Raw genomic sequence first — 27,604 nt, forward strand, 5'->3', positions numbered from 1 at the left:
GCTGGGGATCTGGCCCCTCGACTCCAATGGAACGATGGCAATTTGCACCAGCTGGGAATTTGGTCCCTTGACTACAGTGGAGCAGCACCGATTTTCACCAACTGGGGATCTAGCCCCGTTGATTTCAGTGGAGCAATGCTGATTTATACCAGCTGGGGCTCTGGCCCGTTGACTCCAAAGGAGCTCTGGCTGATTTTCACCAGCTAAGGATCCGTTCCAGTCTTTATTCTTGACCAAGTACATTAGTGAAAAACTGCAGCAAACCAAAGGTATTTTGCTAGTTGGAAAATCTACACTCAGAAGCTGTGAGCCTGTGGGTTAAACAAACCACAAATACGTTACAGCCAAAGTCTCAGTAAACAACAAACTTCTGGCTGCGTTGACCTTTCTGACCACTACTGCTTTCTCATGCTTTGCAGAGAGAGCTCTGCAGCGTGGTTTAGTCTTTTGATCACTCATCTGAGAATTTAAATCTTGGGGCGGGGAGGGGGTTCCGCCATCTATTTTCACAAACGCTGTAGCCCCCTGAAGAGCACAAATCATATTTGCACCTTTTATTTTACATAATGTGAAACGTACAATTCCCCAGCCGACACAAAGACCAAATCCTAAGTCAACAGTTTTCCCAAAGACACCATCCGACCCTGCTCTTTCTGGCTGGATCAGCCGGGACCAACAGCCCCAACTTCTAGTCTCAAGAAAATGTTCTCATAAACCTGTCAAGAGAAAATGGAGTTAAAAATTAACTTGAATTTAGTGTTGGGCCTGAACTAAAACCTTAGAGCTGAATCTTTGTGAGCAGTTTATTGAGGAAGTTCTGATTTAGATCCTGGCTTGTGTGATGCTGCCCCCACCCGAGTGGGTTGTCGGCAGCAAGAATCAAACCTCGGGACCTCTGGCGCTAAAAGCATGAGCATCTACCATAGGAGCTAACAGATAGTTTTATTACCTAAAGGTGGAGTAGGGCTGTCAACCTGAATATGTGGCCCAATCACCACTAGAGGGCGGAAGAGTACACTTATAGTCGGACCCATTTCTACATAAAGTATTGTATTGTCCAGTACGTTCCCCTAAATTAGGATGTCCTTTAATTGGACCAGTGTAGCATCATGATAGCGAACGCAACACCAGGTGCTGACATGGGACCATTTTATCAGCACTTCTGCTTACTGGGCATGCAGTTAGCTAGAGAGGCCAGTTCTAAATGCCAGTGAAGTTACACAGACAAAGATATAAAGAATAAGAAGAAAGACTAAGTGCCGGGAATAGCATTTTTGTTCAATCTGGTGTTTCATTTCGTGTCAAGACTTTCCAGAATGTTTCTCTCCCCCAACAGCTTCTTCTCCTGGGGCCTGTTTCACCATCATCCTGCAGCTTGTGCCATCAGAGGGCGTGAAAACGCTTTGATCGCGCTCACTTTGCACTGGGGTAACGGATTGCACAAGGGGCAGGGCAACCTTACCAGGGAAAGCTGGTCAATTGGTGCAAGAGACCTGCCCTCCAGCTGTCTGAGTTGAGAAGCCTGGGCTGTATTATTTTCTCCTCTACTCCAGAGGTGAGTCCAGGCTGGGTTTAAATATTCCCACTTCCCGCGACAACCCATAAAATGGATTAGCGTTCAATAGGAGTTCAGTGTTCCCGCAGTGTAAGTGGGGCCCATATGAACTGATAGGTGACTTCCAGTCAGGGAACAGGTAGATGGCAAGGACAGGCAGCCAAAGGGGAATTGTGGGAAGACACTGGAGGACGAGGAGCCCTCAGGAGTTGAGTCACAGCCCTAGCCTGTATCCACGCTACAGAATGGTCATGTTAGCAGATGACAAAGTTGTGCTCAGTAGGGCATTAGCCTGTACCCCCAGCTGGGCCAGCCAGCGCATGTCACTAGCACCTCCACACATGAGAAAGGGTTCTTTGTGTGTGGACGGGGGTTGAGTTAACAATCACGTTCTAACACAAGTGAACTTTGCAGTGAAGACAGGCATGGCAGGGTTCACTACCCATTGAAGGAACTGTCTGGAGAGGACTGCTGAAGTCAGGCTGGGTACAATCAAGGATCCCCTTACCTTGCCCTAGGGCTGGGCTATTTAAACAGGAAGAGGAAATTGAGCAGGAAGGAGGGGACTAGAAGTTATGCAGGCTGCAGCTTCTCTTAGCTCCTGGAGATTAGCCTGGATGGGCCCAGAGATTTTGTTTGCTGACTCTTATATTTAGAAGTTGTGAACCGGGGCCTTGTGAAGTTTATTAAGGCTTCTCCTTCCCTGAGACCTTCTTAAAGGGGGCATGTTTGTTTTGGCTTCCCGTGTCTTGGATCCTTTACAACAAGGCTGAGACTTTGCAGCACAGATTTAAAATTAATCTAATCCCAGGAATTATGCTTAAGGCTACTATTCTGTCACAGAGGTCATGGAATCCATGACTTCCAGAGACCTCCGTGAGTGACATTTTCTGCCCTGGGGCTGGAGCTGTCAGCAGGCAGCCCTGCAGCTCTCAGACACTGCTGGCAGTGGGCCCGCAGCCGTTCCTAGCCAGTGGGCAGCAGGGAGACCCCAGAGCTCCTGACTCCTGCTGGCAGTGGGGGGACCCTGCAGTGGCTCAGATGCAGTAGGCGGCAGGGGGACCCCGGAGCTCCTGACTCCTGCTGGCGGCGGGGGGACCCTGCAGTGGCTCAGATGCAGTAGGCGGCAGGGGGACCCCGGAGCTCCTGACTCCTGCTGGTGGTGGGGGGACCCTGCAGTGGCTCAGATGCAGTGGGCGGCAGGGGTTCCAGAACCCCCAGCTGCCACAGGTGCTGGACCCTCCTCCCTCCCCATTTTGTGAGGGATATTTTATTAGTAAAAATCACAGACAGGTCACAGGCTTCCGTGAATTTACTAAAAATATCTGCGACCAAATCTGAGCCTTAATTACAATGAGATTATCTCAATTGACGTGAAGGGAAGTTGTGTGGCCAAATCCCAGCCATGCTTTTGAAGCAACCGTGGATAAAATGCAAGGTCACAATGATCCACAGTACACAGCGATCCTACACGAGTACTTCTGTGGCTTTGCAGGCATGTGCTGTGTATGACATTCGACATTGGTGAGGCCTCATCTGGAGTACGGTGTCCAGTTTTGGGCCCCACACTACAAGAAGGATGTGAATAAATTGGAAAGAGTCCAGCGAAGGGCAACAAAAATGATTAGGGGTCTGGAACACATGACTTATGAGGAGAGGCTGAGGGAACTGGGATTGTTTAGTCTGCAGAAGAGAAGAATGAGGGGGGATTTGATAGCTGCTTTCAACTACCTGAGAGGTGGTTCCAGAGAGGATGGTTCTAGACTATTCTCAGTGGTAGAAGAGGACAGGACAAGGAGTAATGGTCTCAAGTTGCAGTGGGGGAGGTTTAGGTTGGATATTAGGAAAAACTTTTTCACTAGGAGGGTGGTGAAACACTGGAATGTGTTACCTAGGGAGGTGGTAGAATCTCCTTCCTTAGAAGTTTTTAAGGTCAGGCTTGACAAAGCCCTGGCTGGGATGATTTAACTGGGAATTGGTCCTGCTTCGAGCAGGGGGTTGGACTAGATGACCTTCAGGGGTCCCTTCCAACCCTGATATTCTATGATTCTATGACCTTACTTCAGCATAACACAAGCAATACTGTCATGCTGGACACACAAGCTAAGGCCCCGATCCTGCCCTGAAAACCACCTGGTCGGACTTCTGCACCCAGGTGGACTCCCATGGGGTTCCGTGCAAGCACAGGGATTTACCCGTGCAGGTTCAGGGCCTAAAACGAGCAGACAGCAGCATGGGGCAATCACGGCTTCTGCTCATTTAACACCAGTGAGAACCAGACAAGGTGGGTGGCAGTTTCAATGGAATAGTCTGTCTCTTTGGGTCTGCAGCCTCCACCTCCTACCTCCTCCCAGAGCTGGTTACAGTTCTAGGCACTTTGAAGTTATAGATCTGATGTGTGGTGTGTGTCTGTCTGTCTGTCTGGGAGAATAAACATGCTGCAGTGTTAGAAAGACATTGTGTGTTAGGTCCCAGTTGCTGCTGATCGTTATTAATAACCAGGAGGACAATGTGGGGGTAGCAGAAATAATCCGGCATCTTCAAATAATGGGGTGATCTACTCTTGGAAATACCAGACATGCCCCTTCCAGTGTGATTTCTGTGCAAATACCTGCCAATGGTACCTATCACCACCACAGCCCATCCCCCCGGGAGGCGTTCACTGCCCATGTTATTGGACTCTTTCACAGTATAGATGACAGCAGCCCTTGAGCTGGGGTTGCAGGATGGTAATTATTTACTCCTACAGACATGCTGTTTGTCAGATACCTACTCTTGTCTTCCATGGGTAAAATCCTTCAGCATTTCTTAGAGCATTTACCTTTAGAATTGAGAAAACAGAACATCTATTGTGGGCTCAGAGAACTTAAGAGATCCATATGCTTTGATATAGTCTTAGCATGAGTTCTAGCAAGGCACTGTTACAGAGCATGAACTTTATGAAGATTAATTCATTTGAATTCTAAATATCCAGTTTATTTTGTAGCCGAGGACAAATGGAAGTTAATCGCTATACCCTGTTTTATCTCTGCAGTTTTGGGAGCACAGTTATCTCTGTACCCGACTCAGCGATTCCTGTTTGTCGAAATTAGTGCTACGGCAAAGATCCCCTGTTCTTCCAAATAAAAACTGGAAGGAGGTGGCATTTCGGTTTATTGGTACAGGAGAAGAGAAGGTGAGCATCAAGAAATGCTTAAATGATCAAAATGTAAGTAAGTTTGCTTGCAAACCCGAGACACATGGCATGACACTGGAAATCTACAATGTTCAGCAGAAGGAGTCTGGTGACTATTACTGTGCAGTTAAATCCAGCAGCTATCTGATTTTTGGCAATGGATCCACACTGATTGTTGGAGGTAAGGAAAGATAATGGTGTAACTCGAGGGGAAAAGTGATTAACAATGCAGAGATGTTAAAAAAAAAACATCCCAGGAAAATGGAACAATATAGTACAATTTTCAAAGCTGAAATGGTTGAAAAGGGGAAACTAAGCTAAAAAATGACAACTAAATGGAGCTGGTAAGAGCCGATTTTGCAGTTTTGGGGGATTCAATTAAAAATGTTCCTTTAATGGTCAAATATGACAGGGTTTATTTTAAAGAGCTCCTGAATAATAATAAACAACCCACCTAGTACATACTTAGTGCTTTCCACCAGTAGATCTCAAAGCATTTTAGTTTTAGTCTCATCACTATTTATAGCTGCCAGATTGGGGATGTTTTTGACTTAACACCCATGAATGCAGTTAGCCAAATTTATCCTTTTGTTTTTGCAGAATTTTTTACTTTGAGTCAATCCCCATATCATGAGATTAACATTCCTAAGAGCCGGTCAGTTACACCAGTGTAATTGTATTGACTTCAGTGGAAGTGTACAATTGTAACAAAGTAAAATTGGTGCCCTTAATTAGATAATAAACAGCCGGCAGGTCTGTAGTGAGTCAGACACAGGATGGAACAATAAATTCTCTGCTCAATTCTGCTCAGACAGCTACACCACCAGCAGCTGGGTTTTGCTTCTTGCTCCATCTCTCCCTGGTCTCATCTCCACTGGGATGGCTGATCTGGCTTGCATTGTCCACGGAGTTTCCAACCCAGTCCAAATTTCCTGGAATATTTCTGGGGATCGGCAGGACCAGGCACTAATGCGATCACAGAAAGCAAAGGATGGATCCTTAATGTTCATAAGTCACCTTAGCATCCCGAAGGACACCTGGACCAGTGCAAAAATTCTCACCTGTGAAGTAAAATTCAACTCTTCTGGCAACAGTGTTAAGAAAAGTGCCAGGTATATTGAACGTGAGTGGTTTTATATTTGCTTCTGGAGTTAGAGGGGAGTAAGATCTAAGCTATAGCCATGGGAAGCGCCTTCAGTCCAAGCTGCTTTGAAATGATAAATTAAAATAATAAATAATTGGTCATCATGGAAAGCTGGACTGTATTAACCTTTTAGTTAATTAGGTGTAGAGAGACTTGCAATGAACTTTGAGAAGGGAAAGAAGAGGAAGTGCAAGAAAATGCCACTCTTCTTTCTGAGGCTATGTCTACACTAGGAGTGCTTTGCTGGTGTCGAAATACCAGTATGCTATACCGGCAAAGTGCTTCTGGTGTGGATGCAGCTACCCCTGGGAAGGTGTGCTTTGTACTGGTATAACAAAGCCACTCCCACGAGGGAAACAGGCGGCACTGGTAAAAGCCTACAGTAGGGGCATCTGTCAGGAAGGGATCTCACCTCTTCACACCTTGACGGGAATAGTTATGTCGGCCTGTCTGTCGTGGCCTGAACCAATGTGCACAAAAAGCCCATGTGTGAAGTATGTTCCACGGTGAAATAGCACCTGGGAGAGGTGCTGTCACGGGGCACAGAAGGGAGAGGAGTGGCAGAAGCCGCAGCCTTCTGGTAACAGGCTAAATCACTGACCCAAGGGAATATTATTCATTGGCCTAATGAAAAGGGAGAGTGAAATGGATTGAAGGCTCCTGCTGGTTTGTTCTGCAGAGCTAAAAACTCAAGGTGAAACGTTACATAGTAGAGCTGGTGGGGAATTTTTCAATTAACCTTCTTGTGCCAAGAAGTGTGAATTTGTCAAAACTAAAACAGTTCAGGAGACAGGGTCAGTTTGGACAAACCTCTCATCTTGACAAACTTTTGGAGGAAAGCTTCAAAATCGTGGAAATGTCCCTTTCTATGTTGCTGAACAGGAAAGTTTCCATTTTTCAAGTGAAATCTTTTCATGGAGATGTTTTAGTAAATTCAGACTAAAAATAGGTTAAGAAGAAAAGGTCAAAATTGAAACAAAATATTTTCATTGACCCAAAACCGGTGTTTGTTCCTTTGTTTGTTTTGGAGTTTTGGGTCACAGGCATCTGAGATACCGATTTTTTCTCCCGATTTGGGACGGGAACTTTTTTCAATATCAGGAGAATATTCATCGGACTGGCAAACTGTGTCCTGCCCAGCTCCTTACATGCTGTGCAATCATGACCTCCTCTACTCAAGTGAGCCAGTTGTGTCTGCTTCCTCCCCAGGCTTTGACAATGGATGCTTTCAGTACGCCGTACCCCTGGCAGTAGGGGGAAACCTGGTGCTGTTGATGGTGTCTCTGAGCCTTGGTTGGATTTGCTGCCCTTCCACTCAAGGTAATGAACACAGCTCATCCCAGAAACTCCTGCAGAGCGAAATCCTATTCCCATGCGTCACCCCAGGGCATTATTAGCTCCTGGGATGACTGAACACACTGTATATTAGACAAACACCTGTCAGGGATGGTTGATAATACTTAGTCCTGCCACCAGTGCAGGGGACTGGACTAGATGACCTCTCGAGGTCCCCTCCAGGCCTACGGTTCTCTGATTCTGTTTGTCACACTGCCTGATCTCGGTAGCTTTGTTTTCCAAGGATCTGATTTTCCATTGCCCTGCAGCATGTCTGATTCTTCTCTCACCCACCTGCTGTGAATCCGGTCAACCCCATTAAAGTAATTGAAATTACTTGGGTGCCAAACTGGTGTAAAGGGGTGGGGATTTGGGCTCCTGGGCTGGTTCATGTAACCCTGGGCAAGGTGTGTTTAAAACGCTACCACATCAGAGCAGTCCTGATCGACTCCGATTGGTGCCGCTGACTGGACGAGGTGCAGGGCAGCCCGAATCAGGCCCTACCTCTGGAACTTGTTTCCTGCCTCAGGAGAAAGGTTTGATTTTGGTGACAAAGGAAGGCGATGGACCCATGGAGCTGCTGTGGGTGGAAGGGAACATTTTCAAAAGTGACTGAGGGCCAGATTTTCAAAGGTCTTTAGGCACCTAGAGACACAGAGAGGTGCCTCGTGGGATTTGCAAAGGCACCCGGGCACCTAAATCCCATTGACACCAATGGGAGTTTGGCACCTCACCTGCTGCGGTGCTTTCAGAAATCCCTACCTGCATAAACACACCTTTGAAAATCTAGCCCTTATGAGCATTGACTTTCAATGAGACTTAGTCCAGGTCTCGACTTGGAAGGCTTGACTGCTGCAGTCGCATCCCGATGGCAAAGTGTCCCTAGTGTGGACACAGCTGATACCAGCAGAGCTGAGTTTTTACCAGTACCGATTATTCCAGCTCCCCCAGGCGAGAAAAGCTACACCGGGAAAAACACAACTGAGTCTACACTGGGGCGTCTGCCAGCACAGCTGCGTCAGTCGGGGCTTACGCCTCTTTGTACCCTGCCCGACAGCGAGGCTGGCAGAAGTCTGTAGTGTAGACCTGGCCCAAGTCCCAGTGACTTTCAGTGAGACTAGCTCTCCCAAGGGCAACATTTTCAAAAGCACCTAAAGGACGTAGGTCCCAATGGGAGTTGGGCACCTAAATCTTTTTGAGGATCTGGTCCTTGGTTCCTTAGGTCAGGGGTGGCCAGCCTGTGGCTCCGGAGCCCCATGCGGCTCTTCAGAAGTTAACATGCGGCTCCTTGTCTAGGCACCGACTCCGGGGCTGGAGCTACAGGCTCCAACTTTCCAATGTGCCGGGGGGTGCTCACGGCTCAACCCCTGGCTCTGCCACAGGCCCTGCCCCCACTCCACCCCTTTCCGTCCCCTCCCCTGAGCCTGCCGTGCCCTCACTCCTCCCCCCGCCCCAGAGCCTCCTGCACGCCACGAAACAGCTGATCGGGAGGTGCGGGGAGGGAGCAGGAGGTGCTGATCAGCAGGGCTGCTTGTGGGAGGGAGACGCTGGGAGCGGGGCTGAGGGGAGCTGAGGTATTACTGTGGTTCTTTGGCAATGTACATTGGTAAATTCTGGCTCCTTCTCAGGCTTGGGTTGGCCACCCCTGCCTTAGGTGCTTTTATTCAAGTTATTCCTGGTCCATATTTTGTCAAGTTTATCGGTGCTAAATCTCTTAATACAACCGTCCGTCTGTTTGCCCTGTGCTGGGCACAACGGAGCAATGCCCACACACTGCTCGGGGGCCCCGTTAGTCTGTATGCCTCCTTTTGGGGAAATGCCAATGGAACAGGACCTTACAAATGTCTCTGTCTGTGTCAGGATTCCAGGCCCGTCGCTCAGCACCGCCAACCCTGGAGGAGCACCAGGTACGGCGCTTTACCAACTTTCTTAGTCACTGTCCGTATGAGACATTTTAAATGTTCCTATTCACTTAGGGGTCTAGATGGATTGATCCATAAAGTGGGTTTAAAGGCAAAAGTAGCAGAATGGGGGGCAGGGGAGGGAACTGGCCTCTATCTTAATGCTGTGTGTGATGTTGGGCAAGTCCCCAAATGGCTCTGTGCCTCAGTTTCCCCATCTGCAAAATAGAGAGAAGCAGGGGAATTCTGGGAGGTTTCATTCATCGTTTCCACCTGTAAGATCTTCAGAGCAGAGTCTGTCTCATTATATGAACAGGTCATTAGCCCTTAACAGAGAGAGGAAAGATGGTCCAATGGTTAGGGTATTAACCTGGGACTTGGGAGACCTGGTGTCAATTCCACTACAGATTCCCTGTGTGACATTGGGCAAGTCACTTAGCCTCACTATGGCTCAGTTCCTCTCTGTAAAATGGGGAAAATAACCCTGCCCCACAAGGGGTTGGGAATAAAGACATTAAAAATTGAGGTGCTCAGATTCTAGAATAATGGGGGGCAGATAAGGACCATAAAGAGAAAGAAATAATATTTCAAAGCTCTTTGATATTTGCAAAGGAAAGGCCCTGTAAGAGCAAAGTTTGCCACTAACCAACCAAGTTCTTAAAATCAGATTCCAGGGATCATTTCCAATTTGACAAAACACCATCGATAGGGAAGGCAGAGGAGGAAGAAGAATTTTTAATCAGGCCTGGGGAGGCTAAGCTCACTTGGACGGTCAGTCCTGTCACAGTTGCTACCAATCCATTTTACACGGAGGGGGGCTAATTTTACTTCCTGTCACCATGCAGGATGGGATCGTATACTGTCAGCTGGATTTTGATTCAAGGCAGCATGGCCGGAGCATGATGGAGCGACCGGCAAGAGGGAAGAGTGAAAAATCCTGACCTACCTGGTACGGGGGATCTGAACTGGCAACCTGACTGCTGATCCAAATGGGATGAGCTGGATTCTTCCTGGGTCCCAGGGCTCATCTAGGCTCAATCTCTGCAGTGATCGAGCAAAATGGGTAGAAAAACCAAATTAGTTAAATTAGTGTGAGCCCTGCATAGGGACCCAGCTTTACAGCTAATGAAAAGGTATTGGGGTTAGTTATATTATTCCTGTACAAGCAACGCCAATAAACACCATTTGTAACTGTGTACACACTAAAAAGAACAGGAGGACTTGTGGCACCTTAGAGACTAACAAATTTATTTGAGCATGAGCTTTCGTGAGCTACAGCTCACTTCATCGGATGCATTCAGCCTACACAGAGCTCTTCAGGTACACACTGGGGCTTGCATAGATTTAACACAATCGTTTCCCCCCGAGTTAGTGAAACTGGTTCAGAAATGGGATGGTTAGATACCCAGCTGGTATAAGTTGTCATAGCACCATTGCTCTCAGTTCACAGGCTCTTTGGAACCCCCTTTCAGGTAGTTGAAAGCAGCTATCAAATCCCCCCTCATTCTTCTCTTCCGCAGACTAAACAATCCCGGTTCCCTCAGCCTCTCCTCATAAGTCATGTGTTCTAGACCCCTAATCATTTTTGTTGCCCTTCGCTGGACTCTCTCCAATTTATCCACATCCTTCTTGTAGTGGCCCAAAACTGGACACAGTACTCCAGATGAGGCCTCACCAATGTCGAATAGAGGGGAACGATCACGTCCCTCGATCTGCTCGCTATGCCCCTACTTATACATCCCAAAATGCCATTGGCCTTCTTGGCAACAAGGGCACACTGCTGACTCATATCCAGCTTCTCGTCCACTGTCACCCCTAGGTCCTTTTCCGCAGAACTGCTGCCTAGCCATTCGGTCCCTAGTCTGTAGCGGTGCATTGGGTTCTTCCGTCCTAAGTGCAGGACCCTGCACTTATCCTTATTGAACCTCATCAGATTTCTTTTGGCCCAATCCTCCAATTTGTCTAGGTCCTTCTGTATCCTATCCCTGCCCTCCAGCGTATCTACCACTCCTCCCAGTTTAGTCAGAGGATCCTGGTTCCTTCAGACTCATGGAAACAACACAGGGGCACTGAGGCACCATCACCGCGCTGATTGACCTGCTCCTAGTGCCATCACTTATGCCAATGCAAAATGGATGCCCTGCTTTATTTGACTGGAATGGTAGCGTTCTGCACCCACATCGCCTGGGGGCAAATGATTGCACGTGCTGGGGAGCGAGGCCCAAGAAGGGGGGTGTCGTGAGTCAGGCTGGGCGAAATGTTTCATCCAAAACTTTTGGTTGGTGAACAATGCTGATTCGGTGACACCGAACGTTTGGCAAATTTGTGTCCGTTTTGGCAAATGGTTTTGATTGAAAACAAGCAAAGACATTCAGAAAAACTCTAAATGTTTTGCTTTTTTGGTTCAAAAACTACTCCCTTCCCTCCCCCCCAACATTTGCATGAATTTTATTTTTTTAAAAAACAAATAAAAAATGTATAAAAGTGGTCAGAAACAAAACATTTCCTTCCACCCACGATGATTCTTTTTTTTAACTTTTTGATTCGCAGAAAATTTTGTAACATTTTGTGTTGGGTTTGGCTTGAAACAATTTTTTTTTTTCATATTTACCAGCAAACTGGGAAATGCGTTCGGCTTCCCGCTCTAGTTCTGAGCCTAGTCCTCCAAGCGAATAGCTGAAAATGAACCAGCTTTGCAAAATTGCCTAGCTCAGGCCCAGAATTGCTTGGGTTGCTTTGGCTATGATTTAGATGAAAAAAGGAATGACATATTACTCACCCATCAAAAAATAATGACTGGCTTCTGGTGAAAAGTGGAGTGGAATTTTGCCAGGCTGTAATAAACAAAGAAACACAGCAGTGGCTATTGTAGTAACACACAGGGGCTCCAGCTGAGATTCTCATCCCGCCAGGCACAGTTCTTCATATATGGATCTTTACAACCCCTTTGTGAGGCAGGGCAGTGGTATTATCCGCATTGTACAGATGGGGAAACTGAGGCATGGCACAACTAAGCGATTTGTCCAAGGACACCCAGCAGGACAGTGGCAGAGCTGGGAATAGCTCCCAGGTCTCTAGAGTCCTCATACAGTGCCTGGCCTACTAGACAATGCTGCTGCTCCATGTGATGCTTTCTGAAGGAACAGAGGGACCAAGGAAGCGCAGCCGTCCTTATCTGGTTCGTCTGCATCATCTGGCATTTTATGCCCCCAGTTCCACAGGCTGCATGATTTCCGTGTGGGTATCAGCAGCGGGAATGGAAAGAATGTGTATTGTCTTGAATTGGATTTTGGAAGGATTTGACGATGCAGGCTATGAAAAGCCCTGACGGTTCAGTGGTGCTTTTCACTGGCCTCATTTAAATAAAATGCACCAAGCGAGCCACATCACAGAGTCTGTGGTCTTGGACAAAAGGGTGAGTCAGAGACCCAGCAAGACGGTCAAGGTGCGAATTCAAAGAGCTAATGTCTCCGCACCCTGAATGGAAAAAAAGATGCAGCCAGTTCTGTATCATTTCCTTCCTGGTCTCGCCTTCAGTGAGAACTCAGAACAGGGTGCCCAAAGTTGGGGGAGTTTTTGAAATACCACAGGCTGGGTCTGTGCTGACGGTGGAACTTAAAGGAAATGCAAGAGTAAGAGTGAGCGCTGCAGAGATGGGCTGATGTCACCTATACGACAGGATGCGTTTGCACAGCATCCATCAGCATGGTCTCAGAGGGCTTTGCAAAACGATCTCTCGACTGCAAATGAGAGCCAACGGGGAGTGTACGGTCTCAGGGGCAGTGGACAGGCTCCCAAGCCTTTCCCTTCAAAGGCCTTGTCTAGAGCTGGCTGGGGGTTTTCTGACGAAACGATTTTTCTATAGAAAATGCTGATTTGTCCAGACCGAAGCTGTTCACGGGAAAAGTTTGGGTTTCAATGAATCTCCCAGTTAGAAACGTGGGAGGAAAGAACAGTTTTGAAATGGTCTGAATGTCCCATTTTGACTTTTTCTAAACAAAGAGTTTCATTTTTCAGTTCGAAGTGACTTTGTGTTTTGAAATTTCAATTCATTTATATGAGAAAAAAGGTCAAAGTGGGGAAAAAAGGACAAAATTGAAATGAAACATTTCTATTGATCCAATATGAAAAAAATTTCAGATATTGGTTTGCAATTTTTTGGGGGGGGATTTCAAGTTTTCATCCCAGTTCCAGGTGGGAAAGAAATGTCAAAAATCTCGAAAACTCTCACGACATGGGAAAAACAGTTCCCGCCCAGCTCTAACTTTGTCTACAAACCAACGCTGTCTTGCTTTCACTAAACCAGTATAGTTAAATCAGTACAACACCCCTTGTCTCGACGTTTTTATACCAATATAAAACTGCTGATCATACGACAGCTCCTTTCCATATGGAAAGGGAAATTAGCTATCCTGATATAAGGCGTCTTTATACCAGTATAACTGCATCCGCATTGTGGGCTGTACTGCCATAACTATCCTGGTAAGAAATCACACCGCTAACATATTTATACCAGTGTAACTTTTAAATGGAGACCAGACCGAAGTCACAGGTTCAAATCCAGTTGTCATTTTGATGGCCTAATGTTGTAGGACTCAAACTAAAACCGCTCAGAGCCTGCACTTGTCCACTTGGCATTTACTTGTTTGTAGTCTGGGCAATGAAACCAAGGCATGGAAACAGAACTCCCATCTCCCCCCAGCTATGGGCCCTGCAGCTCAGGGTTGAGACTGAGGGGGAGCGGGGAAGTTTGCCATGCTGTTGTCCGGACTGCCAATCAGAAGACTCCAATCTCCAGGACTGTCAAATTCTCTCTTCTCAGAGACACTAAATCACTTTTTATATTAAAAATGGAAAGCAGCAGATAGTAAATGCACCTTGAACTTAATTCTAAAAGCTGCAATGTACTGGGCACACTTTCAGCTCAGAGAGAGCCGGAAACTCCAATGCAAAGGTCTCCTGCAGCCCCATTGATCCATCCCAGTATAGAGTCAGGGCACAGTATGGCCATAGACAGCCTCAGCTCTGTGCATGAAACTCCCTCTGAAATGAATGGGATCTGGGTTATACAAGTACAGGAATTTGATCCTACAGACACTGGGGCAAAGGTATTCCATTGAACTCAATGGTGTTAGACACCCAAATACCTTTTGAGGAGCTGGGCCTAGGAACATATAATGATGAATGAATAAACCAGGCCGTGAATATTAACAAAGGCTGATTTTTAGAAATGCTTTTCAGCTCACATTCACTTCTTTTGGAAAAGCGGCATCCGACGAAGTGGGTATTCACCCATGAAAGCTCGTGCTCCAATACATCTGTTAGTCTGTAAGGTGCCAGAGGACTCTTTGCCGCTTTTACAGATCCAGACTAACACAGCGACCCCTCTGAAGCTTTACTTCTTTTGGAGACGTGGGTGCTCTGAAAATCAGGTTCTAAGGGGATTAAAACCAGAAAGGACTAATACTTCCCTTTACTTCTCCTGGGCTTTCATTTTTAAAGTTTATTCCTTTTCATCTTCTATTAGATTGTTTGTTTGTTTGTTTTACTCTTTGCCCCCTGCCTTTGTATGCAGTAACACTCTTTTACAGATGTCAGGTTTCAGAGTAACAGCCGTGTTAGTCTGTATTTGCAAAAAGAAAAGGAGTACTTGTGGCACCTTAGAGGCTAACCAATTTATTTGAGCATGAGCTTTCGTGAACTACAGCTCACTTCAAATGTGTTGTTTTTAAATTCAGCAGGAAGGTTGCTAGCTCATCTGGCTGTTGAAGCAAGGCTGGAGCCCAGTGCTTGTGAAATGTTTGTTTGTTTCAGTCGCAAGCTGCGATCATGGGTGGATTAGTTATTTTTTATTCAGAGGGTTAATTGGATTGCCAATTCTGGGCGCTGCAATGAAATGTGGTTCTACCACAGTGACACCTTGTGGCTGAATGAATGAATGAATGAATGAATGAATGCATCCGATGAAGTGAGCTGTAGCTCACGAAAGCTCATGCTCAAATAAATTGGTTAGTCTTTAAGGTGCCACAAGTACTCCTTTTCTTTTTACTCTGAAACCTGTGGCTGAATGGAAATTTAACCCCAGACGACTGCTAACAAAAAATCCGGGGAGCCATTCAGACCCCATTAAAAATACGATTGCCAACCCCAAGCATTCAAAAATCATGTCAGGCCTCTCAAAATCATGCATTGGCTTAAAAATCATGAGATTTTTAAAAAGAACCACTGTGGGGTTCTTCTCATTTGCTTTTTGGTATCTTAGCCTTTAGGGTTCATATTTTCACATTTCCGACATGAGGGTGAGAAATTTATTTCCGTAAAAAAATGAAAGCTGAAATTCTCACATAGTAACTTGACTCTAGGAGCTGGGGCTTTAAGAAAAGCACCCACTACCCTCTGTAAGAAATTAAATAAATAAAATAAATAATCACACATTATTAGTTATTATTTGCGAGGTGGCAGCATCGAGGGGCCCCAATCTGGGGTCAGGATTCCATTGTGCTAGGCGCTGTACAAACAGACCAACAACAACAACAAAAGCCCCGACAAGCTCATTAGAAGGATTTTGTCTCGCGGCCACTTGTCTCCACGCTGTGCCTCGATCCGGTGGATGCTGTTTAAGGGTGTGTGGATTTGGGGGAGGGGGGGTGACTCCCCCTCAAAACCCTGGACTTGGGGGGAGTTCAGCCCCAGAGCCAAACTTTGCAACTTCAGTTTTCTGTGCATGTGTCACTAAGACATCAGCAAAGCCCCAGACCGGCCCGGAGCAGACAGCATTCCGGCCGTGCTCCTCCTCCCACCTCCACGCTGAGCATCCGCCCGCCCACGCGGCCCCTTGCTCCGGGCCGTGGCCACGCCCAGAAAACTACAACTCCCGCCATGCCGTGGGGCGGGGCGGTTGAGCGGTGCCGGCGACAACCTAGCCGGGGGCACGCGCCCCGCCCATTGGCCAGCCAGGCCACGTCAATCCGCTGGAGGCGGGGCCCACTGCCGGGCTTTGTCGTCCCCCTGCTCGGCTTCCGTAGCGGGAGGGATCGCAGGTGCGGACGCTGGCGGCTCCTCGGCAGGGGTAGTTGTGGGGCGGCCTCCACAACTCTCCCGGGCCCCAGCGCCTGCCCCCCCTCTCCGGCCCGTGCCCCCCAGTCCTGACGCCCCCCCTCCAGCCCATCCCCCGACTCCTGGGCCCCAGCCCCCCTCTCCGGCCCGTGCCCCCCAGCCCTGACCCCCAGCCCCCCCTCTCCGGCCCGTGCCCCCCAGTCCTGACCCCCCCCTCCAGCCCATCCCCCAACTCCTGGGTCCCAGCGCCTGACCCCCTCTCCGACCCGTGCCCCCCAGCCCTGACTCCCAGTCCTGGGCCCCAGCCCCCCCCTCCGGCCCGTGCCCCCCAGTCCTGACCCCCCCTCCAGCCCCTGGTCCTGGACCCCAGTGCCTGCCCCCCCTCTGGCCCGTGCCCCCCAGTCCTGACCCCCGCCTCCAGCCCACCCCCCAACTCCTGGGTCCCAGCGCCTGACCCCCTCTCAGGCCTGTGCCCCCCCAGGCCTGACCCCCCCCCTCTAGCCCCAAAGCCTGACCCCTCCGCCTCGCTCTGAGCCTACCCAGCCCTTGGCCCCAGATCTTGATCCCCCCCCAGTCCTGGGCCCCAGAGCCTGACCCCCCATCCCGCCACCGCCATGGGGGCCACCGTGTTCTTCGGCTGCACGTTCGTGGCCTTCGGCCCAGCCTTCTCCCTCTTCCTGCTCACTGTGGCCGGGGACCCGCTCCGGATCATCATCCTGGTGGCAGGGTGAGTCTGGGGCTGGGGACAGGCTCCCCCCGGGCGGGGATCGTCCGGGTCGGGGGGTTGGTAATGGGGACTTCCCGTGTAGTGTCTGGGGGTGGAGCTGGGGGCTGAGGGGGCTCCCTCGTGGAAGTCATGCTAGGGCTGGGTGACTTGTGGGGGACCCTTGGTGAGGAGGTGCAGGGACACCCCCCCTCTCCCCCCAGCATGATCCACCTGGTGGTGGGGTGGGTCCATACTAGGCATTCCCTCAGGGGCTGGACTTGTCTGAGGTCCCACTCAGGGAGTGTGTGGCGGTGCTAGATACCCCTGTGGGGGAGCTGCATCCCCGTGAGCTGGGGGGGGGACCCCCTTGGGTGATTCTATTGGCAGCTGGGGGTGGTGACCCATTGGGATAGGGGGTTGCTAGGGGCCCCATCAGGTTGATTGTCCTGGAGAACAGGAGAACTTGGAGAACTTGTAGGGGTGATCACATGGGGGAGGTCTGGGGGGGAGATGAAGGTTGCCCCCATCTCTGGGTTAGCCTGCAGGCACTTGCGGGGGGGTCTTCTTTGTATTGTCTCTGGGTGACAGACCTGGTCTAGGCTGAGTCTCCCCCATTCCAGGCAGAGTGAGGCTTTAACTTTCTAGCACCATTTGGAAAGTGGAAAACTAACCCTGCGTTTCCTGGCTTTTCACCTTTTGTTTTCTGTCTTTTGGACTTAACTCTGAACATTCTTGGGAGGATTAAGTTGCCCCCCACGTCTCCTGGTTTCCCAGCAATTGAGTTCCTGGACTTCAGCTCTCGTGTTCCAGAAGGGACGTAATGGCCACATGGCTGCAACCTTATCTGCACCTTAGCCATGTAATCTGTGTACCAACCGTACAGGCTGGGTGAGACATCTCCAACTGGTGCCAAACAGCAGCTCCTGAGCTACAGAGCAAGTGTAGTCAGGATTTAAACCACCTTTGCTCAAACTTTTGCGACTCTAAAGTCCACTCAGGGCTCAGTGTTTGCACTGTATTATTGTGCAGGACCTCTTTGGGGTGGGGGTTCGGATCGCTTGGCTGCTTTAACTGCTGTGCAGTGTTGTATGTTGCGCTCTTAAAGAGCCGGTTACATGTGTCTCTTGGCTGCAGGCTGACCCTGTAATACAATGTCCCTCGGTGAGTCTCTGGCAGCCGGGATTGAACGCTGGACCTCTGGGTAGAAAAGCATGAGGCTCTACTGCCTGCGCTAAAAGCCCCACATTGGAGCAGGCTCATAAATGGCCCTGCCACCACTAGGGGTGATAGAGCACCCCACCAAGTGGGCGGGGGTTACAGGCTCCATGTGACAAATGGACATTTATTATTTGCAAAAAAACTCTTAAGACCCCCCAGTATTTGCTCTTCTGTGTTGACTGTTGCAGGATTGCAGCTACCAGTCAATCAGTAACAAGACCTGGTGATGCCCATGAGTCAGCAGCAGCGTGAGGTGTTTGCTGCTTATGGAAGGGAGTTGGCCAGCCCAGACCGATGGTTGTAGTGGTCCGTTTCTCACCGCAGGGATGGGTCTTGGAAGGAGACCCATGTTCTTGAATCTTCCCCATTTTACAGAGAGGAAGTGCTTTGCCCGGAGTTGCTGAGTGAGTCAGTGTCAACTCTAAGAGTAGAACCTAGGCCCCACACCTCCTTTTTGCCCCCTGCCTAGGAGAAGCATGTCTCACACAAGCATGATCAAGTGTGGTATGAGATGATAAAACTTCCCTTACTGAGCGCATGACCCACAGGGAAACTGCTGCCTTGACAACACACATCTTAGCTTGTTTCCCATTTCTCTCTCTTTGACAGGGCGTTTTTCTGGCTAGTTTCCCTGCTGCTGGCCTCTTTGATCTGGTTCATTTCAGTGCAGCTCAGCGATCGGGAGGACTCCAGGCTGCAGTATGGCCTCCTCGTTTTTGGGGCCGCGGTTTCGGTGCTGCTGCAGGAGGCGTTTCGATTTGCCTACTTCAAGCTACTCAAGTAAGCGAACCCCTCTAGGAGCAGACTGTTTCCCCCTGTGTGAAATGGGGCTGCCCTCCTGGGTAAGGTGCTGTGAGATCTGCTGATGAAAAGAGTTAGGCAGTATTATTAGAAACCGTGGGTGGCACCTGATTGTCGAACCCTCTCCCAAGTGTTGCCCCTGTGTCTTCCTTGTAGATATGATCCATTAGCTGCTCTTTTTCTCTGCCACTTGCTTGATAAATACCACCTCCCCCTGTATGCCGCCAGCCCCCCTTCCAGTTCATCTCCTGCTTCAAACCCATCAGCCATTCTCTTCTTTCTCTGACCCCCAGGAAAGCCGACGAAGGCTTGGCGACGCTCAGTGAGGATGGGCAGTCTCCCATCTCCCTCAAGCAGATGGCCTATGGTGAGTCAGCTGCTGGGCAAGGGCCTGTGCTTCCCCTCCCCCCACGTAAATGACTGACCCCTCCACGCACCGTTTCAGACATGCCCTGCAGCAGGCCTAGGGTGCCCAGATATCACGGTGATGGGGTGATACAAGAATTGGAACAGAGCAGCCAGGAGCTGCTGACTCTGTGCTGCAATCGCTGGCTGGCAGTCATGCTTCCATCTGTTAACTTCTGCCACTTACCAGTAGCCTTGGCGCGTACTTAAGATGCATCTTCCTCCCCTTGCCGGTCCCATCCCCTCCCTGCCCCAGAACGTATTGGGCACAGCCCTGCGATGCACTGAATTCTCCAGGCATCTCCGGATGGTAAGTCTGTCTCCTCACCTCCTGGGAAAGCAGGGGTAGCGTGGAAGATGCTGGGGGACTCCCCGGCGCTTGTCAAATGAGTCCAAAGCTAGTTGTGATGCTCTGCATAGCCGTTGGTAACTTCAGCGCTGTTGGACGATATACTCTTCCTCCTCCTAGTGTCGGGGCTGTCCTTCGGGATCATCAGTGGGGTCTTCTCGGTCATTAACATCCTGGCGGACTCCATAGGGCCAGGCATCGTAGGGATCCATGGGGATTCGCCTTATTACTTCATCACGTCAGGTAAGGCAGGAGCCCCTGTGTGCTTGGGAATGAAGGGATCGCTCCTGCCCTGATGCCATTCATTGGGTTGGTCAAACACAGCCGGAGGAACCAGCTTTCCCTCCAGCTGTAGATGATCAGATACAACCAGAACCAGAGGAGACTGTTGGGGCATGATGCAAGGCTGCCCCGTCCCTCCCTGTCAGCCAAGAGCTAAATATAACACCACAGTAGCATCCATCTTGGGAGGCAGTGCCGTCTACTGGTTAGAGCAGGAAACTGGGAGTGTAGAGAGCTATTGTTAATCCTGGCCCCGTTGAAGTAAACGGTAAACCTCCTTCATTGGGGTTTTAGTCCCGGCTCTGCTACTGATCTTGGTGTGACCTTGGGCCCTCACTAAAAATGTGACTACCTGCTGGTGGGGCTCTGAATCTTGATGACTAGCATGTGTCTTGAGAGCCCTGGATGAAAGGGGCTAGAAAAGGGTTATCGTTACATAGCCTGGAGGAACCGCTTGTGGCTACAGCTGTGAATCCTTCTTCCAAATGAGATGTGACACCTAGGTCCTCTTTGTTTAGGGTCGCTAATGATCCTTATAAAGACTGGGATGTTAGTCTGAAATTTATCCCCTTTCCCAACTTCAGATTCCACTGGTGAAACTATTCCCACCTCCTCCTATAAAAGCTTTTTGTGTGGGGTGGCTGCTGGGCTCCACTCCAGAGGTGGCTGCATTTCAGTAGCCATGCACATACCTGTCTGCAAAACCCTTCGGGATCCTCCAGGCAGAAAGATGCTATAGAAGTGGGGAGAGGGTGGTAACATGTTGCTGTTGTGAAGGTTTGGGGTGCTGACACCTCACTGGTCTGACCCCCCGCACCCCCCTCTCCTGCCAGCATTCCTGACCATGGCCGTCGTCTTCCTACACACGTTCTGGGGGGTGATCTTCTTTGACGCCTGCGAGAGGCGGCGGTATTGGTCCCTGGCGCTGGTGGTGGCCAGTCACCTCATCACGTCTGGGTTGGTGAGTGGGGCTGAAGTTGTTGCTCGATAGAGAGGCGATCGGATCCGACAGCCAGCAGTGTGGGGCTGGCTAGCCCTACCCTGGCCTTTGCAGGGGAGAGGATGGGAGCCTGGGGTCGTGGGAAATGGGATAGTCCAGGCTTCAGTCTGCTGAAATGTCACACAGGCTCATTCAGGGCTAGTCACTCCCTGTTCTGCCCCTCCCCCTGCGGTGGCTGATCCTGACAGCTTGTGAGGGGTGGGAGCGTAAGCAGTGTTAATAAAGGACTTAAGGATCCCAAAGGCCCCTTGCAAGGGGCTCTGTATTATCCACTAAGCTCCTCATGGTGAAACCGCTGGGCAGAAGTTGCAGGAGGGATCAGCATTGCTCTGCTCAGACAGAGGAGGGAATGCTGCCTGTCTGTCCCAAAGACTTAGAGAGCCTGGACCGGGGGCAGTCGCTGGGACTGGGTGCCAGGGCTCTGCAGGCAGACGGAAGGCAGCGGCCCTTCTGACCTCACTCTCCCTCCTTCGCTCCTAGACGTTCCTGAATCCCTGGTACCAGGCCAGCCTCGTCCCCATTTACATCATCACCATCTCCATGGGCGTCTGGGCCTTCTTCACGGCTGGAGGCTCCTTGCACAACGTCCTCACCTGCCTCTCCTGTAAGGATCTAGCCAGCCGGCCCCCTCGTGGGAGGGTGGGGGGCGTTTGGCAGTACGGCAGTCACTGAAAGTGCTGGAGAGTGACACTAACCTACTCGGGAGACTCCCTTGGCCTAAGGTGCTTTGGGGGGCAGTGGCATATGGACAGCAGCAGCTCCCAGTTGGCCGGATACACACAACATCCCACCTAATGACCCGCTCCAAGACAATTGGCTTGAAATGATGTGAGATAAGAAGGCCTCGGAGACCCTGATCCTGCCTGGCCTGCAGCGGGAGGGGGAAGCAAGTGGGATGGGATTAGTCGGGAATTTCCACCAGATCCCAGACTGCTCCACCCTTGACTTCTGGTGGGGGGGGGCTATTCCCCCCCCCCGGAGTGCTGGCTGTCTCTTGTGGTAGCTGGGTGGTGTATGGCAACAGAGACTCCCAGCCAGGTGCTGAGGCTGGGGTTGCCCAGACGCCGCTCCATCGCTAACCGTCTAAACGCGGTGGTGGGGAAACAGCCCTGGTAGGTCCAAGTCATCCTCCAGTCCCACGAGCTGGTAGAGAACATGCAGCCTCTGCCCTGGCCCTGAGAGACATTCGCTCTCCATTGGCCAGCTCAGTCCTTGCTCTCGCTGCTGAGACCCCCAGCGAGGAGACTGGTGTGGGCCACGTAGTGCCGGTGGCATGCAGCCTCCCCTCTTAGGGCACAGACTGTGGCTGATCTCCAGCCTCCTGCAGAAGCTGGATTCGAACCTGTGAGCCAGAAGTAGAAGGGTATGAAACCTTTAAGCCACCCAAGCGGCTTCATGTGTTCTCCATTGCTGTCTGGCTCAGCCAGGCCCCCCGCTGCTGGGGACTGCCTGAGTTACTGACTTTTGCCCTTCCCTTGCAGGTAAACAGGAGGAAGAGAACCGAGTGATGCTGTACTCTGCGCTGCAGGTCCCCGTCGAGGACTGAGCCCCTCCTCAGGCCAGCACCTGCCTGCCAGAGACATCCAGGGAAGACCAATACCCCAAGTGCCCTGTTCTCTGCGGCTGGGAGCAGCCTGGGACTCGCCCTCCCCATGGCAGGAGCTGGGGCATGGGACTCAGAGCAGATCACCCTGTTCACGGGGCTGGGCAGCTGTGCTGGTGGAGGCGCGGCTGGGATTGCGAAGCCCTGGGGGGCCCTGGCAGTCTCTGTGCTGTGGATTCAGGGGCCTGGGGCACTGCCGGAGTTTCTTTCCCTCCTGTCAGCTGCAAAGGACTGAAGCTCTGACCGGGCCTCTTGAACTCGAACCTGCCCAGAATCGGACTCATGGCAGGTCTTGCAAACTCTGCTCCCCCCTTTCCCTGTACAAACGTCGCCCGCTTCGGAGGCGAATTGTCCCGCGGCTCCTCTGTCTGACTGGGCTGCAGCAGAGGGTGCTGGAAAGTCCTGTCTGGAGGCACTGACGACTCGCTTTTGAAATGGTCCTTTATTGGCATCTGTTTATCTGCATCTCTGATACTGTAGGGTCTGGGTTAGCGCCTCGGTTGGCAGAGCAGCGAGCCCATCTGGCTGCCCGCCTCCTGCCCTGGGGCCACGAAGGGCCCTCTGAACTCTCAGCCCTGCCCCAGGGTTTGTGGTAGTGAGAACAGCTGTGGCGTTTCTGTGCTTGCCACGACGCCAGTGTGACCGGCTCAGCTGGGAACTCGCCCGCTGGCAAAGGTTGGCCTGCTTTGGGGAGGGCTCAGTTGGAATGGAACTCTAAAAGGATGGGGTGCTCCCCCCCCACCCCACGAGGTGCGACCAACCCTGCTAACTTCCATCCAGTGGCAGCTGGGTGAGGGCGCCTCCTGCAGGGTTAGTGAGCCCAATTTCCCTGGGTGATGGTCTAGAAACTCTACAGCATTCCATCCGGGGCTCTTCCCCAGCAAGGCACGCATGTGTCTCAGCCTGAAGGACCTGCCCCATTGCAACATAGCCTGGCAAGGCGGCTGAGCATTAATGTGGCTGCCTCCACGAGAGAGCTGCTCTCCTAGCTACGCATGTGGGAAGCATCTGGGGCAAAGGTAGGCATGCATCCGTGTCGCTCCCAGGCACCCCCTACTGGGAGGTCATGCAGCGTGCAAGTCATGCAGAATGGAGGGGAAGGATCTGCTGCAGAAGGGGTTGCAGTATCACTGGGTCTGCAAGGGCTAATCTGCTGTAGCAGGCACTGCCCAGCTCTTGGCAATGCCACGCGGCAGCTCGTCTCCAGAGAACCAGATGCTTCCAGTGCTGTGGAAGAGGGCCGAATGGTGCTGCTTTGTTCAGGGGCTAAAATGATTGCCCCGCTAACCCCACCCTGGAGACTCCTTGAGGGTGGAGAGCAGCTGCTACAAGAAGTTGAGTTGGGTTTTTTCCCCCTAAGTTTGGGAGAAGATTCACTAAAAGTCTGTAAAATTGGGATTTTTAAAATATTTTTTTGATTCAGAGTAAAATCCTTTTAATAGAGATGGTGTGATGACTGATAAAGCCTTCTTTTGTAATGGGGCAGGAGTGAGACCTGGTGTTTTCTTCTGGCCATGTCTGCGGTAAATCCACTTACTTTTGGGGAGGGGGCGAATTGTATCCATGCCTAGGGAATCTCCACTAAGGGCTACCCACTATCATAGCAGTTGGGATCAGGGCCCTGCACAGCTACTCAGTGAGATAAGCCCTGCCCTGAAGAGCTGCCAATCTAAATAGACTGGGGGAGGAGGGGAAACAGGCACAGAGTTGAAGTGACTTGCCCAAGATCATGCAGCAGGTCCGTGGCGGAGTTGGGAATAGAACCCAACTCTTCTGCATCCCTGACTAGTGCCCTACCCCCCGGGCCACGCTGCACATGCTGAGAGCACAGGCCAAGCCTAGGAGCGTTGCAAAAATGCACTTTCAGCTCAGATTGGGAAATCTCTTCCATCAGCCTGGCCACTTCCTCAGTGCAGTGTCTCTGAACCAGGCTACTTGTGATTCTTACCAAGTTCCTTCTCTCCCATCTTCCAGCCAAGTCTTAAGTGCTAAACTCATTAACCCTTGTACCACCCCTGGGCAGAAAATATTATGCCAAATTTAGGTGCTGCTAAGTTAGCAGCCCAGTTGGCAATAGGGGCAGTAGAAGAACTCTCTTTAACTGGCTTTCTGTGGCACATACTTGCTCTTTATTCTCTCTTCCTGCTTTCCCAGCTTCCTGTGGTGCAGAACTTACCCATCAAATAGCCTAGAAGCAGCGGTTGGTAGTGCCCAGCCGCCAGCAGGGGGAGCACAGGGCTCTGGCAAGTCCATGCCAGTCCTACAGTGCAGGAGGCAGCTGCCTCTCCTTAGTAACAGGCTGTGGTTTGTCTAGGCGGCAATGTTTCTGCCATGGTGACTGGGTTTTGGCATAAGTGTGTGTTGGCGGCAGCTGTTAGCATGAAGAATTAATGGGTGACGTTTCCGTGCCTCGGTTTCCCCGTCACCAAAATAGACTCCTCACGCTGGCAGGGTCAGGTGGGGGTTAATGCAACAGTGTGTTCAGATGCGGGGACTGAGGGTGCTAAAGAAACAGTAAGGCAATGAATGAGAGGGCTTGTCTGCGCGGTGTCCATGAACCAGCTGCGGTGTAAATTTGGTGCACACCAGCTTGTCCCACGCTCATTGGCCCACATGGACCCTGCTGGCATGCACCAAACATTCCCTAAAACACGTTCACATAGTCCCTTTTCAAACTGTCCTACCTTAACGTGCACTAGGGAACTTTTAGTGCGGGGCAGCCCGGCCCAAACGGCCCGGTTTAGGTTGCAAAATGCTGGTGTACGTTAGAATTGACACCCCAGCTGGGGTGGGTTAATGCGTCATGTAGACAAGCCCAGAGAGATGCAAAGCAGTCAGCTCCAGCTGGAGCTGCGGGGCAGTTGCAAGTTCTGTTTCACAAAGGATTTTGAGATTTCTAAATCTGGCTTTTTGCCACGGAGCAAAAATGGAAAAATTCAGAATTCTCCAGGCAGGGAAACTTTGCAAACTTCGGTGATCAAAACCTCTTGATTTCGACAACTTTATTTTGTGTTGGGTTAGAGAATATAAAGCAACATTTAAAAAAAATGACAAGTTGTTTCTCAAAACAAAATTAAACGTTTTGTTCCCGAAATGTCACCCTGGGCCACGTCACCACCATTGGTCCTACTTGCTTTTTCTGAAACTAAATTCTGGCAGAATGGCCGGATTTTGCAAAGGGTTCCGGTTTTGATAGAATTGTCTCATAAGAATAGCCCTAACTGGGTCAGACCAAGGAGCCATCTAGCCCAGTGTCCCGTCTTCCGACAGTGGCCAATGCCAGGTGCCCCAGAGGGAATGAACAGAACAGGGGATCATCAAGTGATCCATCCCCTGTCGCTCATTCCTAGCTTCTGGCAAACAGAGGCTAGGGACACCATCCCTGCCCATCCTGGCATGTCCCCCTGCAATATGCTTTGTTAACACGTCTCCAGCCTGCTCTACGTCTAACCCTGTTTCACTGGCTTAGCTGGGTCCTAGCAGCTCAGCGAGCGACCCCTCTGAGAAATAGGGACTGTGGGTTCTAGGGTGAGCTCTGTAGGTCGGCACCCTGACAGCTCAGCTGTACCCAAAAACCTCCCTCCCCAGGGCTGTGGGGTGAGTCCAGGCTGCACCTGAAGGTCCCAGTGTGAACAAAAGCCACAGCTCTATTTTGTTTTAGCTTTAAGGCTGCTGTCTCCCCAGCCTCCTTCATAATACTCTGGATTTCTAAGGCACCTTTCATGTGAATCTCTATCTCCCCAGCCTGTGTGGGAAGAGCAATCCTTCTCTTTAACAGGAAGAAAGGAGAGCAGCAGAATACAGACCCTAGACTTCAGAAAAGCAGACTTTGACTCCTTCAGGGAACTGATGGGCAAGATCCCCTGGGAGAATAACATGAGGGGGAAAGGAGTCCAGGAGAGCTGGCTGTATTTTAAAGAATCCTTATTGAGGTTACAGGGACAAACCATCCTGATGTGTAGAAAGAATAGTAAATATGGCAGACAACCAGATTGGCTTAACAGTGAAATCCTTGCTGCTCTTAAATACAAAAAAGAAGCTTACAAGAAGTGGAAGATTGGACAAATGACCAGGGATGAGTATAAAAATATTGCTCGGGCTTGCAGGAGTGAAATCAGGAAGGCCAAATCACACCTGGAGTTGCAGCTAGCAAGAGATGTTAAGAGTAACAAGAAGGGTTTCTTCAGGTATGTTAGCAACAAGAAGAAAGTCAAGGAAAGTGTGGGCCCCTTACTGAATGAGGGAGGCAACCTAGTGACAGAGGATGTGGAAAAAGCTAATGTACTCAATGCTTTTTTTGCCTCTGTCTTCACGAACAAGGTCAGCTCCCAGACTACTGCACTGGGCAGCACAGCATGGGGGAGGAGGTGACCAGCCCTCTGTGGAGAAAGAAGTGGTTTGGGACTATTTAGAAAAGCTGGACGAGCACAAGTCCATGGGGCCGGATGCGTTGCATCCGAGAGTGCTAAAGGAGTTGGCGGCTGTGATTGCAGAGCCATTGGCCATTATCTTTGAAAACTCATGGCGATCGGGGGAGGTCCCAGATGACTGGAAAAAGGCTAATGTAGTGCCCATCTTTAAAAAAGGGAAGGAGGAGGATCCTGGGAATTACAGGCCAGTCAGCCTCACCTCAGTCCCTGGAAAAATCATGGAGCAGGTCCTCAAGGAATCAATTCTGGAGCACTTAGAGGAGAGGAAAGTGATCAGGAACAGTCAGCATGGATTCACCAAGGGCAAGTCATGCCTGACTAATCTAATTGCTTTCTATGACAAGATAACTGGCTCTGTGGATGAAGGGAAAGCAGTGGACATGTTGTTCCTTGACTTTAGCAAAGCTTTTGATACAGTCTCCCACAGTATTCTTGCCAGCAAGTTAAAGAAGTATGGGCTGGATGAATGGACTATAAGGTGGATAGAAAACTGGCTAGATTGTCGGGCTCAATGGGTAGTGATCAATGGCTCCATGTCTAGTTGGCAGCTGGTATCAAGTGGAGTGCCCCAGGGGTCGGTCCTGGGGCCGTTTTTTTTCAATATCTTCATAAATGATCTGGAGGATGGCATGGATTGCACCCTC

The 27,604-nt window shown here is 50.4% G+C and overlaps 1 protein-coding gene and 1 pseudogene across 2 annotated transcripts; both read left to right on the plus strand.

Moving 5' to 3' along the window:
* Nucleotides 1-4,306: 4,306 nt before the first annotated feature.
* LOC140902909 (immunoglobulin kappa light chain-like) lies at nt 4,307-10,051 on the plus strand (annotated as a pseudogene).
* Nucleotides 10,052-16,106: 6,055 nt separating this feature from the next.
* APH1A (aph-1 homolog A, gamma-secretase subunit) lies at nt 16,107-23,973 on the plus strand. 2 transcript variants are annotated; one of them, XM_073322769.1, is made up of 7 exons: nt 16,107-16,893; nt 18,700-18,870; nt 19,185-19,258; nt 19,766-19,888; nt 20,761-20,888; nt 21,408-21,531; nt 22,409-23,973. In XM_073322769.1, the coding sequence occupies exons 1-7, from the start codon at nt 16,781-16,783 to the stop codon at nt 22,471-22,473; spliced, it is 798 nt and encodes a 265-aa protein (XP_073178870.1). In that variant the 5' UTR covers nt 16,107-16,780; the 3' UTR covers nt 22,474-23,973. The 2 variants fall into 2 exon arrangements, with proteins under 2 accessions (XP_073178870.1, XP_073178871.1); XM_073322770.1 differs by lacking the exon at nt 16,107-16,893 and adding an exon at nt 16,911-17,760.
* The last annotated feature ends 3,631 nt before the right edge of the window (nt 23,974-27,604 follow it).

The sequence above is a fragment of the Lepidochelys kempii genome, chromosome 24, assembly GCF_965140265.1.
Source record: "Lepidochelys kempii isolate rLepKem1 chromosome 24, rLepKem1.hap2, whole genome shotgun sequence".
NCBI classification, from domain to species: domain Eukaryota; kingdom Metazoa; phylum Chordata; order Testudines; family Cheloniidae; genus Lepidochelys; species Lepidochelys kempii.

Excerpts from the sequence above, each read along its gene's own strand:
- APH1A (XM_073322769.1), top strand. The coding sequence starts at position 16,781 with ATGGGGGCCACCGTGTTCTTCGGCTGCACGTTCGTGGCCTTCGGCCCA. Across the intron at positions 19,259-19,765 it reads CCTCAAGCAGATGGCCTATG|TGTCGGGGCTGTCCTTCGGG; the intron begins GTGAGTCAGCTG and ends TCCTCCTCCTAG. Across the intron at positions 19,889-20,760 it reads TTATTACTTCATCACGTCAG|CATTCCTGACCATGGCCGTC; the intron begins GTAAGGCAGGAG and ends CTCTCCTGCCAG.